The sequence below is a fragment of the Balearica regulorum genome, chromosome 7 (assembly GCF_011004875.1).
Source record: "Balearica regulorum gibbericeps isolate bBalReg1 chromosome 7, bBalReg1.pri, whole genome shotgun sequence".
Taxonomy (NCBI): Eukaryota; Metazoa; Chordata; class Aves; order Gruiformes; family Gruidae; genus Balearica; species Balearica regulorum.
This window is the reverse complement of record NC_046190.1, coordinates 24,299,538-24,315,668: the sequence shown is the minus strand read 5'-3', so window position 1 is coordinate 24,315,668 and position 16,131 is coordinate 24,299,538. Positions and strand designations below refer to the sequence as shown.

At 38.5% G+C, this 16,131-nt stretch overlaps 1 protein-coding gene across 4 annotated transcripts in view; it reads right to left on the bottom strand.

The window, feature by feature from the left end:
• Positions 1–300: 300 nt before the first annotated feature.
• The window catches only part of ADK (adenosine kinase), a 295,032-nt gene continuing 279,201 nt past the window's right edge, over positions 301–16,131 (bottom strand). For all 4 annotated transcript variants that reach the window (XM_075758603.1, XM_075758601.1, XM_075758600.1 and 1 more), the window contains one exon: positions 301–1,439. In XM_075758603.1, the coding sequence (XP_075614718.1) occupies positions 1,315–1,439 (125 nt within the window). In that variant the 3' untranslated portion in view covers positions 301–1,314. The remainder of the gene's footprint in view (positions 1,440–16,131) is intronic.

Genomic DNA, 16,131 nt, shown 5'->3' with positions numbered 1-16,131 from the left:
TAAATGGTAACAACAACATTCAATCTCTGTGTGTCCCTTTTCCATGCTATGCAGCAAAGTGCGAAGCTGGCACTGACTTAACATTCTCTGATCAACCCTAGCCATTAATTTTTCATGTCTCCTGTGGTACAAACACCAAACCAACGTTCCTTCCCTTCCTTACTGCTGAGATCACCCTTGAACACCGACCTGGACACTGAAAATCACATATAAAATGTTGAGATGTAACATATTTCCTGTTCCCATTTCAGTACAATACATGGGGGAAAGCCGGACACATACCAATACAAAGCCAGGAGCAACGGTATGACAATTTATTTATCAGTATCAAATTACATAGCAAAGTAATGAATGCAGTGTCAGATCACCTCTTTGAATACTGTAAATACAAACAAAATCCACCATATTGCTTAATTATCCAAAGTAAATTAAAAGTTTAAAAATGTGCGTTTCAGAGATTCCATTTGGCATATCCTGTCCATATATCCTGCATAAATATTTCTGTACCTCATTTTCACTATGTGTACCTTAAATACAGCCTCTAGAAAGCTCATATGGAGGAGATAGGACCTATCTGTATGTGGATGTTTGTCATCAACTCATGAATCTGCCCTGAAATCACTGAAAGTACCTATCTGCTAGCTCACCTGACAGATGAATGTGACTGTACATAGAGTGGCCAGACCCTGCTCTCACATCAGTGCAAGATGACTGAATGCATGACATCAGCTTTGGATCAGGTCCTTAAATTACTGACAAAATAGCTGTCCGCTTTCATGGAAGCTGGGCTGGATCTGATGGCCAGATCTTGTACGCTCAAATATGGAAGGAAATTCTTGGGACATTTACACTGCTCTTTACATGAGTGTGACTCCACTATATAGAAAGAACAATTCCCAGTTTATAACATACAGTGACCATTGAATCTGTTGATTTCACATAAGGTGAGTAGGATTTGGCCACAGCTGGATACAAACTAGATAATTCAACAGAATTATTTTAATTGTGTTAATCAGCAGCGTCATTTACATGGAACTTCCCTATAAACTGTGTAAATAGAACAATTTTTCCTGATGGATGAGAGAATAAGCTTCACTTAGCACTGTTTCCAAAAGTTAAGACTACTGAGACATCATAGTGGCATGAAAAGGAAAACACCATAGAAATATATGTTTTGTTTAGAATACAATGAACAGAAGTACAGAAGCGTTGATGCAGGTAATTGGAAAGGTGAGGAAAGGGAAGGAGGAAAAATTTAGGCAGCAATCCCATGGCAACATAGGAGTTACTCTTGATCCCTCCGATTCACCAGTATCAGTGGAAGTCAGGCTTCTCTGGGAAGGTGCAACCTGAACGCTTGATAATTACGCTGGCTGCGTAATGTCCAGCTCGGATGCACTCAGTCACTGGCCGGTCATAGACGAGCTGTGAGAGAAAGCCTATGGAACAAAGTAGGGAGAGAAAGAGCAGGAAAAAAATGGTTAGATTAGGTTTTTTCAGTGTATCAGTTTGTCACAGGGCAAAGCAGTGAGATACTGGCCTAACTGTACATACATGGGTAGCCTGGCTACTTTAAATTTAGTATTGCGCTTGAGTGAGCTGCTGACTTGGAGTGCTGCTGCTGTTATTTCTACCTGAAGTCTCCACTTGGTAGCTTCAACTAAATGAAAGATTATCAAGACTGATCTTTATTAGTACCCTCAAAATAATTTTACCAGAGTTCTTGCTCTCTCCTTTTCCACAGAGAATCCCTGATTCTTCAAATACCATTTTAAAAACAAAGCAGCAGTTTTCCCTGCTGAAGAGAGCTCCTTCTGTTCATACTGGCTACAGCTACAGCCCCACATGACTGTCACTCTGCAAGCTTTTCTCAAAAAAAGGGAAAGGCACGTAACAAAGAAATGTTATCTATATTCATAGTTAGGGCTGTTTGCAACGAAAAGGTGAGAAATTTTTACCTGATGAAGAAAGGTAGATGACATTTGTTGTCCTTGATTACGTGAAACTTAACCCAAGACTTCAGAATCAGTGGGTACCTCTTAGCATGTTCAGATACCTACGTGAGCAGCAAACCGTACGCAGAGCCGCGCACCTCTGAATGGGGGCACTTAACTGCTTTAGCTAACAAAGCCCTAGCACGCGTGGCTTAGAAAACCAGAAATCACTGGGAGCTGAGTGTTTTGAAAACCAGAGCACCTCTTTAAATGAATATAAGCAGAGAGTATCCTAAAAAAAAAGACTATTCATAGGTACTTGGAAAAGTTAAGTCCAAGTGGCACCAGAAACTTTATGGATTGAGGCCCTCGTTTCTGAAGCACTTTGCCTTGGCTGAAACTATTGTGATCGAAAGCATGACAGAACTTATGGCAGAGGTGAAATACATATTTTAAATTTGGAAGAGGTTTTCAAGATGTGAAAAGTAAACTTAGTATCTTATAATTTAAAACTCTACTCTGTCATTCTAGAGGCAATTTTTTTTTTTTACTTTTATCCTGTTTTTAATATGTTTCAGATGTATCTCTCTTCCTCGTCCAATCACAGAAGGAAAGTGAGACTTGCTCAGGAAAATCAGAATTCCAGCAAGCTGAAACACGTTCTTCTTAAAGCTTTCATCCACCACTTGAAGTTCGTGTGTCACGCTCTGACAGGCCTTGGGCCTTGACAGTATAAATCTAGTCTTGAAACCATGCCTCTCGTAAGTACTACGTAGCTCATAGGTACCAATTTCTGACATGTTACAAATCTTGATTCACAGATGATATGTTTTGCTAGCTTTCTTTCGACAGAGTCAAATACACTTTCTCTGTTCAGCTTGGTTACTGTTGGAACAAGGACTACATTGTACTGTGATGCTCTTATTTAACCTGTGCTCCTTTTCTAAATATTTCCTTCCTTGTGGCACATTAGAACATATTTTTTAGAGGACGATAAAAATATTTTATCCTATGCAATAATGTCTGGGTTTTGAAGATTAAAAATCATGTAAAAGATGAAAAATAAGGTTAGATTAACCAAGGATAATACTGGTAAGCAACAGATCCCGTTTTCATGAATTACCAAGATCTTTCTTGGCTTCTCAGTCATGACCAACAGTGGAAAGAAGCCTAGCTGATGTACAGTTTTCTTTAAACCGCACCAAATGGGAGAAGAGTTTAAAACTCCTAAATCTATAAATCAAATACCTTTCATTGGAACAGGGAGGCCATAGAAAGCAGGCGTTTTAGTTGACAACTAGGAGAAAACTCATATGTTTCTGACATCACTACTTTTCTAGAGAACTACATATTAGCTGGAATTTCACAGATACTGACTGAGACTAGCTGGGAAAAAAGGACTGTTTCACCAACAAAAGCTAAGTCCATAAGCACAAGTGGAGCAGACAGGAGTTTTCAGTATACAAAGATGAGAATCTGAAACAGGAAGACATTGTGCTGTGAGTGCTATCACTGATGGCAGTCAGGGGATGACAGACAACACAACTGCGGCAGGATGGTCCAGCTGTAATAGTTGGGTAACAGTTGAGAAATTCAAACAGCATGCCTGGCAGGAATCAGACCATTTCTGAATAACAAGATGAAAATGGTCTGCTCTCCATTAAATTAACATGCATTCTTAGGAGAAACTTTCTTGGATATGCAGAGAATGTCAATCATTAAATTTAAACTGCCTGGGAGGCTGGAGCTTGCCAGTGTGCTTCTGGGTGGTTAAAACTTGAGAGCAAGTGGTAACCGTATGTAAAATGAGGCTGTTAAGACAGTCCATTTCTGACTCAGTAAGTATTGAAGATGCACTGGGCATGCCTCCAAAGGCAAACACAAGACTAGGTTTTGTGCAGAGCATGAATTCAGAGAGCAGTTTATAAAAGAAAGAACAACTGTCCTCTATGTTTATGATCAAGGCATCAAACATATATGAAGATGAGAAAATCCAAGGAGCAAAGGACCGTAAAACATGAATTATTTTTCAATACCAACTAGATTGAGGCCGTCATCACCTCCCAGGCTCACTGTAGTTTCAAGCTAGTATGTATCTTCTGTCTTCAGTGAAGCTACTTCTTATTTATTCTGATCTATGTGAAAGCAGAACCAGGTGAAAAAACATCCTGTTCTAATTGGGGATAGAAATAAGCGATCTCTGTGATTTCAGAGTAGTGGAGAAATGACATTAAGTATAGCTGTCATATATGAGCTATGTAGAAACTGCAGTGGGGAGTTTGCCCTCAAACCATTCTCTTGTCTGTTGAGTTTCTCTTAAAAGGTATGTGTTTCATAGATGAAATAGAAATAGCAGTATCTGACACAATATAGCATCGAATGACAATATAAACACACACATCACAAACACAGAACTACATCACATACTAAGACTAGGCAGTTGGCAAAGCAGACCCCGAGGGAACACCAGAAAGCAATGTTGTTTGAGCAGAGAAACAAAGAGCTCTATCAGGTTGGCTGCCTTAGCTGCAGAATGTTCTTTTTAGTTAATGCAGTAAAAAGCAACATGGCCAGAATAGAATTCAGAGTTTGCCTCCTCCAGTGTGTAAGGTACTGTGATACAAACGTTATGAGTCATACTCTCAAGGCATGGATTCAGATCTTTGAGTTCCAGCTGAAGAAGTTACTGCCCCATCTGTTTTTCACCATCCTTCTTTGCTGCTTGTATAACCTGATACTCTGTCACAATGAGCCAGATTAGTTTAAACAGTAAGCTGTGGAATAGTAGATCTTTGCTAACCCGGCTGATTTAAACTGAAGTGGGCTAGTGAGTACTCAAACAGCTCTACCAGCAAGCAGGGCAGTGGAGGGAAGATGATAAGCAGTTGAAGACTGTAATCTCTTTAAGGTGCCATGACTGGAAATGCAAGCAGATAAGTGAACATGGCTTCCGACTGAGTTCACACTCCTCCTACAATTTCACAGACAGAAAGGGCAGGATTGAACTCTGATCCTGTATCATGGGTCTGTGCTCACAGAACTAGATCACCCCAGCACATACTAAAGTAGCTCAGCAACTATTTTAACTTCTGCCATGGCCTGAACCAGTTCCTGACTATCATTGGAATGGAGTGCAGAAAACAGTAGTATATTTTGGTTACACAAGACAACCTCACTTCAAATATTTTACCAAAACAACTTCAGGCAATTATTATCTACCATCTTCTAATCGCAGCTATTTTGCACTAGCTGAAGCTGGGGACAGCATTATGTGCATTGTGTGCCACTCTCTTCACACTAGAACACAAAGGTAAGAAACAAACTCAAGGCTTTCCCACTTGTCTGCCTCCTGCCCTGCGATCCAAAGTATTTAACCTTTATGGAATAAGAAAAATGGCAGTTGCAGGATGTCTAGTAGGCCACCGTGCTGTAATTAGCCATCTTGGTAAGCTTTCAGAGTAGACTGGGTTATCTTTTGTTGCTCACAGGCATGGACAGCCAAGTAATCATCTTGTACCTAGCCACGATAAGAACTTATTTGGAACTGCATCTGATTCACCCCACTTATTCAGCATCTTCCTAGAAAGCCAAGACAACTTTGTTTCAAAAGCTGCTTTAAACCTTAGAGTGGTACAAAATGTATTGGCATTCCCAGATGATAGAAGTGATTATAACACACCAATAGCTATTTTTGGCCCATAATTATTTCTTTTCTGCTCAGTAGAGAAAAGAAATCACTTTACTCTGAAAAGTGTGCCTGAAATAATTGAGTTAATCTTTATTATCTCCAGCTTCCTTACTACATACGCCCAAGGAAAATGCTTATAATTGTTAGGTCTGCAAACAGAATGAGGGACTGAAAAGTCAAGTTGCTTTCTTCTTTTTTGTGCGCACCACCAAATGAAAAGTTCTGTAAGCCAAGTGCCAGAAGTGGTGCTTGAGCCTCAAAATCCAGACCCAAAGCAAGGCCCTCACTGAAACCAGCTCAAATCTCTTTGGGGATGTCAATGTAAGTCTGAAAAGACACAGCAAGACAGTCCACTGACTGACACAAAAGGTGTTGTCTTTACTTTGTTACTTTGAAGAGCTGAGTAGCACTTATAAATCATTAAAGGAGAACCAAGTTCATTTTCTTGTGGCCAGCAAAATAGACATTTCAGAGGCAATTTCACTGAAATCAGTGATTTCTTTGAAAGTTTTGTTTCCAGGTCATCAGTGGTAATTCTGAATGAATGCCTAGTGCTAGTGCAGTAGGATAGGAATGTGGGAGTCCAATAGCGGAGATTTTAAAACAGTTCTGGTCTGCTTCAGTAATGGTTTAACAACACTTAAAAACAGCTCATATTGAAGCCAAATGTTTCATTTCAAATTGTACACTTGACAATTAATTTTAATGACTGTTAATTACTAATGCTGGCTGGAAATCCGTTTATAGCCTCCGACACCCAGCTCCCCCACTACTCGTCTTTCTGCAGTCTCTCTCACACTTCCAACTTTTATAAAATGCCCAAGGCAAAATTAATGTATTTTTTTAAATGCAAGAAAGAAAAGCAGAAAAAAAATTATCAAATGCATTAATTATAAACAATTACAAGCTGACCCTGAGTCAGAGCCCCTTAAAACATTTTTTGCTATGTGATGTTCCTAGAGAATCCTCCTCTTCCAGCTGAACCCTGAAGTTCCTAATGTAATCCATGCTAGCCAGGCCATTCACCAGCAAAATTGTCCCAGCCACAGAAAGGATCATGAAGAACTGAGCTGCCTCCTCTTTTTTTGTGAACTTAATTTGTGAACTGCCTTTTTAAAATGGTGTTATTCCACTAAAGGGGGCAGTTGGAAGCACCTTTTTACACTCTCTTTCGTATACAGCATTTATCACAGTTGCTTGAACGCTCATCTATTTTTATGTGATCCCACTAGCTTTCCAGGCCAGCAGTGTGGGAAGATGCAGTTTTCAAGAAACATTACCCTAGCAATTTAAAGCCTTGTAGCTGATACGACTGAGGCTTTTTTGGGAGTCTTTTAGCACTGTTGGAGTGGGTTAATGTTGTGGTAGCACGAGCCTGGTCAGTTGTAATCAGGTGGTTAGCAATGCTGGTGCCAGGAGCCAACCAGCCAACCTAGATTTTGTAAAAGATGTTGGCATCAGACAATTCTGCAATATAGTCAACTGAACGACTGTACGTCAACATGCCGAGGTTTCTCCTTTTTTAATTTTGTGGCAGATGGTGGATATTACAGCCAAGAACTGTGGTAAGCCAGAGGCCCTGCCCATTGCTATCAAACCGAATGTTGGCTATTCTAAATGGAAACGTTTTTGATTAAGGGTGGGATTTGGCTTCTGTCTTCATGTATTTTGGCACTGTGGTCTGACACATTAGACTTACAGTATATAAGACAAATTAAATGTAAGCATCTTCAAATACACTGCACTTCTTTCACCCTTCACACACCTTAGCACTTTCTCTCTCAAAATGTAGTGTAAGAATTATTCCACACATGCACATATATGGTATTAACTGCAAATGTATATGTGTACAAACAAGTGTCTTTCCCTCTCTTTTAGGATGAAATGGCTCTGTGCTTCTACAGAACTGTAGTGCCAGCCTAACTACAAGTGCGAGAAAAAACCCTTTCAGAAAAGCAGCCATTTAAGATGTGTATCTAACAAGTGGCAACCTCGAAATCTCACTCTCACTGAAAAGAACATTAGAAAACCCTTCCTGACTATACCACTGGAGGAAAGTTTTAATAAAAACTAATTAAACTACAAAAATCCCAAGTGGTTAACTGATTTTAGGGGCTAAATTTCTGGCAATTCTAATTATCCTCTTGTGGCTTCACTTAGTGTTTCACAACCATGACAGATGACAAGGAAAAACTGCAGTTAAATTCATCCTTCCTGACACCATGCTAAGCACTAGCTTCTCCCTCTCCAAGTAAAATCAATACCATGTTTGAGTAAACACGTTTACAGCTTTATTAGGATGTCTCGCTTGTTCTGTAACAGCTACTTGAAGCTGTGGTAACAAATCGACTCAACTCAGTTAAACCTAGAGAGCTGAGTAAGAGGCTCATCGATAAGGTTGTTATAAAAATAAACTGCAGGAGATCAGAAAGCTGGAACAAACAGCCTGGTAAATGTCAATATTTTTACTTCCACAGAATGACAAAACCATGAGATCACGAATAAAATGTTTTGGAAGTCTATATTTACTTTATTTATAAAATGGTCAGGTGCTAAATGCATTTCACTGTCTATGTACCACCCTCTAACACAAACTTCTTATTTTCTAATCACCAGCATGAATACTAAACCAAGCATGTTTTCAAGAAAAGCAATGAGTATTGGTATCGCTGTCCCTATTCCTCTTGTTTTCTTTATATTTACGGACACATTTTGAATGCATTGAATTTCTGTAAGGATCACTCGGATGGGTGTACATCTTCCTTTTACTGAGGTTATGCAGTCATTTATGGACACGTGCAAATAATACAACTTTGCATTTACTAGACAATTATGAATAAGTGAAAGGAGTTTTCAGTTTAGCAGCCTTTTCCTGGAATGGAGAGGAGGTGTTGAATACACAAAGCAAAAAAGCGTTCAGACCCTAATGCTTTAAATCATTACAAGTGGAAAATGTTAATGAAAGATTCCTGCAAAAATGTGACAATAAAAACCCCTAAATAAAACTCCACTACACCCCTGTTATTCCATTAGGAATCAGTTACTCAAGGCTGAATAATTTTATTGTACTGCATTGCATATACGATTACCACTGTTTGGACCTACTGGGCCAGCTCACTGCAGCTTGTAGAATAACTTATCACACTTCCCAAGGGCTGTATAGATGCTTGGGCCCATTGGAGTCTCTCTCTAAGGAACATTAGAGTGTTGTTTCTTTGATGTCTTTGTGCAAGTGAGAGCGGTGGCTGTAACTCTGTAGCGGTTTGGTCCTGAGGGCTGTGCAATGGATGGAGAAAACTCTGATCCTGATTTGAAACCTACTGAGGTTGACGAAGTTTTCCTATCCCTGGCCTACGCCTTGACTGACTACTGTCCTTAAAGCCGGAGGAGAGGCTTAAGTGTTTTATACTGTGACACCCTCCACATTAATCATCCACAGTGGACTCTATTTATAACCTGTTGCATATCACTTCTGTTAAACTCCCCAGCGCATCTTATTGTCCAAGAAAAGAATAATTTCAGTTTACAATATGCTCCAAGAAAGTTGTGATGGAGGAAAATGACAACAAAGGTATAACTTCTCATGGGTTGGTCCTATTTTTCATTTTTAAGTCCACATGATGAACTTTGGGAAATTCCCTTTTTGATCAGAATCTGGTGGCTCTGGGCTTGTCTCCAACAGCCATGATCAAGGGAAAACATTTGATTAAAAACACCAAACCAACCCTCCAAGCTTACAAGGAATATTCAAGGCACTGTGTATGCCAAACCAAATACAGGTATTTTCATTGGAAGTATCTTCTCTATCTGAAAAAAACTACTTTCCAGGCTGATATCTCTCTTCGTTTTTCCTAAAAACATTTACTAGAAAGTTTCCTTCAAAAGCTAAAATTCTCCTTAGCCATTTTTGAGACAGCAGAATGAAATAAGCTTTCTTTTATTAGTACCTGAGGAAATTTTCTGAGCCTCAAAACAGATCTGTTCTCTTGACATTAAATGGTGCAGATTACTACACCTACTGCTTGGGATAAGAGGAAGATAATTTCACTAATTTAATGTAGAAATAATGAAGTTCTAAGCATAACAAAATGCAACACTATGTACTACCTTCTATTTAGTTTTTAACATATATTCAAGTACCAAAAAGGCTACGTGAATGTAACTTTATAGTTGAAATTCACATGCACAAAAGCTAGGAGATTTGAAGTTTTGTTTGCAGAGCAACTGTCCGTCAGCAAGGTTTTAGTTGCAGGTGTACTTCCACAGGATCAAGCAGCAGTTTGCAAAGAGAATCGGAAAGCAACACCCAATGCAGTGGGAATATGGTAGCTAGTCAGCCTACGAATTTGACTTTCGTGGGCTGAAATAGCCTACTCTAGCATTATATTCATAATGCTCCTATTTTAATACACTGGCATTTGATATCTTGTGCCTCTTTAAATATCTGTTACAGTCCTGGGTGGATACTAATCATTTACTGATCCCCAATAACAGTGACGTCCCTTTAAGTAGAGTCGGAGATCAGTGTCAAACCAGCCTACAAGCGCTGCTACAACCACTGCTTTCAACTGGGACCATGTTTTCTCTTTTATTGCTTTTTTATTGCAACCTTGCCATCTTCCCACTTCGTGTATGAGCCCATTTCAGTGTGGGGGAAGTGAGCAAATTCTGGGAGCCGTTACCATCCCGTTACATAAGAGAGGCAGCTGCGAGTGAGCGAGGCTCCTGCTAGCGAACACCACAGCCTGAGAAGTACCTTTACGGTCATTGTGCCAGTCTCCATAGCACCACACCAAGTCATCTTAGACGTGAAATAGATAACATATTTCAGTGTATTTTTATGTTTCATTGTTGTGTTGTTGTATCTCTTGCGAACATAGCATCAGCTTAATCTGACACATCGTTTCTTAGGGGACTATATCCTGCCTTGATTCCCAGGGGAATGTTCTTGATGATCCAATCTGACTAGTGCCTCTGTCTCTACTCAGAATACATTAAAATAACACAAAAATATTACCAACAGTCTGCGAGCAAGGTAATAATAACTCATTAAAGTAATTTCTAACCTTCCACATGAACATTTTCTTTATCATTACATGATTTTCTAACACATGACACATTAACATAAAATGAAATGTTATGAGGATAGGGACGATAGTAGGCATGACAAAGTATTTTAAATGGTGATGATTTGCTTTGAGGCGTTAAGTCAATTTGTAATTGTCCCATAGCTATTACAGCAAAAATTGGAACTTTATAATTGGTTTCGAAAATCTATTTTTAACACACTAGGTTTGTTTTTTAAAATGTACGCAACCTATTCAACATTTATTTCTCACAAAGCCTGTCCAGAATGTCACTGAATTTATGGTGAGGTAAATTAGGCCTTTTAAAACCCAATTTTGCAAAATATTAATCCTCTTGCTGTGCACTGAGGCTCCCTTAACACTGACGGTGTCGCTGACAGGGAGAGAGACACAGCAGCTAGAAGGATCAGGTCCTGCTTCAGTCTAATTAGAAACTTCTGAGGGTTTTTAATTCCACATGCTGATCCTTTTAAATGGATCTCTCACTTCTACATGTTATTCAAAAAATGACAACAAGTATACTAATGTTTCGCCTTACATTGATTCTATCATGTATTTTTCTGGATCGCCTTTATATTGTATAGGTAAAAATGTGAATTACCACATTTAAGTTACTGTATATTGATAAAAAATTATATATGTAATAAAATTAAGATGAACAGTTAGAAACCAAGAGAAGGGTTTCTAACTAAAACAAAACAATTAAACCAGATTGGATCACAATTAAATTATACTTGGACAACACTTGCTATCTGTTTTAAGTATAATGCCAGCACAGAAGAGCATATTATTTCCAAAGAAATAATTTTGAATGGAAACTGGTAAAAAGTGAAGTAGGGAATTAAAAAGAAAACAGGAATATTCCTTGTTTTTCTTGAGTGATATCTATTCTTATGTTCTTGTTTAAGTAGCTGCAATTCAAACTGTGGCAAATTTCTAAATTGTGCCAGTACTAATGTTGAAATTACTAGCAACTGGCTACACTATTGATCAGAATAATGATGTGCCTCGAGCTGAGACTGAGAAAAAGCAGCTAGGAACATATAATCCGGTAATCTTCTAGTTTGTAGAAGGCCAGTTACAGAGATAACGTGGCCGTCTAATAGCTTGGGTTTCGATGTGATGCTTATCTGAGAGTTACGAATGCCATCAGAACACACGGGCATTAAGTCATGAACATGTTGACAAGTTATCCCCTAGCAAGCAAAGATTGATGCCCTATCTGCAGCTCAGCCATTAAACTCATGTACGCTGTTTATAAAACAGGAGTATTAAAGATGGGCAAAATGAGCTGTCAGTCAGAGCGCTGATGACATTAAGAAGGTATTTTTATTTCAAAGCTTCATATCTCATCAGCCATGATCTCAGTAACAACAGGATTGCTCAGAGGCAATTAACCACCCATGTTGTATAAATGAAGACTGAGAGTGTGCTGATTTCTGTTATAACATTTATCTTTACTTCAAAGAAAAGACGGAACAATTCAAAGTAGTATCCCCTTGTCTCTTTGCTCGTGAATATAAATTTTGTAGCAAAAATCAGCCATAACAAGTTACATGCACATACATATTTAATTGATACCACCAAAAAAAACCACCCCTCACCCCAAGCTGGCAAATAAAATTGCATCTCAGAGCTCTGGTGTTATCAGAAGGCAGTACTCACAGCAGTGATATTTTACCCACCGTATTTGTCTCTATCAAATATGATTAAAAAATGATGACAACTTCCCAAGGTATCTTAAACAAGTTTAAAAACCTTACACAAATTAAAGACCACTGTAAGTGGATTAAGTAGCTTCCGATATCACACTCTTGCTGTTCAGTAAAGAACTGTTCCTAGTTCCTTGAACTCCTATTTCAACAAATCTAGAATGTTGAACGTTGAATGTGGGATGAAAATATAATAAATAAGAGGAATATTTAATTTTTCTGCAATATTTTTGGTGAAAACAGATGCTTCCACAATCTTAGAGAGCCCTATAAATCCATTAAGAACTTTCTTTTTAATATAGTCACAAACTCATAATTTAGTATTCTGACAAACCATTCAAATCACTTGTCTCTGCTGAAGGCATTATCAGATCTTTTTGGCATGTTTAGCACTCCTGGTATAGCTATATAGGAACTATCCATGAGAACTTATTTCATCTCTCACACATGCACGTGCCTCCATCCACACAATTCCTTCCCATGAAATGCATAAGGGACTTATTAGACAAAGTCATGAATGCAGTCCATCTTTGCCCTGTATCAGATTTATTGTGAGAAGACAGAATTCCCATTATATAAGCTTCATTTTTTGATTCAGTCAGCTTCTACTCTTCAGCCACCAACACTGCCCTCTGAAGATGACAGGCTGGATTTTCAGAGGGGGAGGAAATGGCACCTGGGGACCTAATTCCTATAGGATTAGAACCCATAGGACCACAGCACAATTTAGGTAGGAAGGGACCTGTGGAGGTCACTTGCCTCAGCCCCTGGCTTAAAGCAGGGCCAACTCAGATCATGTTAAATCCCACCTAGATGATTTTTTGTTTTAAAGATTCTTGGATTCCTTCCATAAATGGTGGATTCTGCAGAACAGCAGCATAAGAATTATTATACTGGATTCAATCCTGTTTCCATTTTTATCAGTAGTATACCTGTCTAAATCCACCGGCTTCAGTCAAGGTATTCCGAAGTTACACCAGTGTGTTCAGAAAACAGAACTAGACCTTTTTTTAAAAAGATTTCTGAATCAAAGTTTTAATAGTAGAGGAGTAACGATGAGCAAATATTCTGTGCAGTATGGGCTCTTTGCAAATCTCTATTTATATTTCTTGTGCTGTTTTTATAAACATACATGTATGTATATGTATAATATATTCAAAGAATGTTTCACATTAAGGATAATATTTTAACATTTCAATAATGTAGAAGTATACCAAATATTACTTAGCTCTGAAATCAAAGCTGGATGTCATTCTATAGAAAATCATTTGCATTTACCTCATGAAAACAGGCTAAAATTTGAACAATGTGATGACCTTTAGGCAAACCCTTAGGAGTTCAAGGTATTTGTCTAATTTGTAGAGACATTTAGATTAAGATGGAAAAATAATGTTTAGAATTAACCTCTATATTAAAGATGAGGGAATGGCTTTATTGAGCCAGTTTGGCAACAGAAACAGAAACAAAAGGAGGGAACTATCTCCATTAAGCCCTGTGGTCTCTAAAGAAAAGATAAGGATGCCACGAGGCACACTCACGCAAGGACACGTATAAAAGCTGACAATTCCTCTTTTGTTGCTGTCCCTGTCTTCTATCAGAGTAGCTCTCTGATGGCTGAGACAGTAGCTGGCCATCTCATAAGATTCACGCTAGGTTTCACAAGAGAGAGAACTGCTTATTCTGTAAGCATTGTGCACCAAAAAAATTCTGAACGTAGCTTTCAAATGATAGCTAGTAGCTTTATGAGGTTGCTTGGTACATGAAAGCTGCCAATGGGATTTTTAAATTGACAGGTGGTTTGAGCCGTTGACCTCAGCTTTGATACCAACAGAGGCAAATTGCTATCAGCTCGTATTTGGCACTGTACAATGCTTAATGAAGAGCTCCTTCTATCTCGGGATTTCTTTTCCTTGAGAATGATATAACATCTTTATAGCATGGTGATAAGTAATATACGCTTGCTGTGATCATTCTGTCACTGCTTCATCACCTTACTTGAAAATGATTTGTGGTTACATTTCATACTCTAGTACTTTTCTTGCAGCATATGACTAAATCATAGTAGATTACTAAGTCAATATATTTATATTGACAGAACTTGAAGTAACATTGATTTTTACACCTTCTCCTATTCATTTATTATGAACTCCCTACCCAGTTCCACTGAGCAGACAGATTCTAGGGGAGAGATTTTGCAGGGAACAATGGCAGTAACTATCAGAAAAGACGCTTATTGTTTTCATTAGTTACGGTGGCAATGACAAAGGGGAGTCCAGACAGAAGGCAGATCTACTCTGGCTAAAGAGAGCAGGATGGCATAAAGGAAAGCATAAGATAGTAATACTGCCCATATTTCAATCTGTTTATTGCCATTAAACATGCTTTGATTATCATTATTGCAAAGGTTCAAACTGGGGCTGACTAGTAATAAATAAATGTTAATTTAACGAGTAATAGAATGTTCCTCAAACTCTACAAACGAAGGCTGTAATTCCATTAAGACAACTCTTGTGACATAAGCCATGTCAGCAAGGCTCAAGTGATTTGTCAATGTCATCAGAACCTGGAGGTGGAACTGCAACTTTAATTTATGGGTATTTCAGGGATTTATAACCGAAAATCTGTGGTACCCTTGAAATCCACAAGAGGTGCTAAGATGCTACAAAGTAAATCATGATTGCTTAAACTTCTAAAAGGTAGCAGTGTTACTAGAAAGCAATAAAGGCAGAACTCTGCTAGTATTATACAGAGAAATGTTTTTAGCATAAAGATACTTGCAGCAATTCAAAGACTCAGTTTCTCATTCATGCATTGCACCAGCCTGAATGGCAGATGACTTGATGCCTGCAGTAAGAGGCATGAAATTCAGAGACACTCCTGGTGCCAACTTAATAAAAACACATTTCAATTGAAGAATGCAGTTTATTTCTTGTTGCTAGCTGTTGGAGTGAGCTAGTTCTCCTTGGAGGCCAGCGGCTTCATGTTCAGAAATGCTGAACTCATGAATCAACTCACAGAGTTACAAGTACCCAGAAACTTTGTGTCTTCAAACTTTTTCATGACTTTAAGGTTTCAAGACCTTCAGTAGTTAGATAGGTTCTAGAAAAAAACCCAAACAACAGATTATTTTATTTTCCACTTTCACATGGAGAAGCACACGAGGAGTGATTTGCCAAGTTGGCATAATTATTGAGAAGGAATTTCCTTACAATCTGTGAGCTATACCTCCGGAAGAGAGTGCCTCCGTGAAAGACCTTTCAAAATATGAGACAGTCTAACAAACCTGACCTCCCAATGTAAAATAGATTCTGCTTGATGGGGTTAGTTCTCATTATATCCCACATTTCCCTCTCAGCCAAGACACTTGCTCCAACAAAACCACCGTTCACTCATGTTAATATACCAGTCCCAGAGAAGTATCAGAAGCTTTGCCATGGGACTCTTGTTCTCTGCTGTTTGAATAAAGGAACTATGTTTCCCAGACAGTATATTATAACACTGAGTGCATTTTTGAGTTAAGGGATGAATTCTGAAACATTTTACAACCAGGACACTAAAATGAAAATATTATATGTACTGTTGCCTAGGTAGTAACAACTTGATAAAAACCTCAATCAAAGAAAAAACTAGAAAAACACTGAACAGAATATAACCTTCCCATTATAAAAATTCTGTCAGGACAATAACATTGCATCTGGCTCAATGCTAGA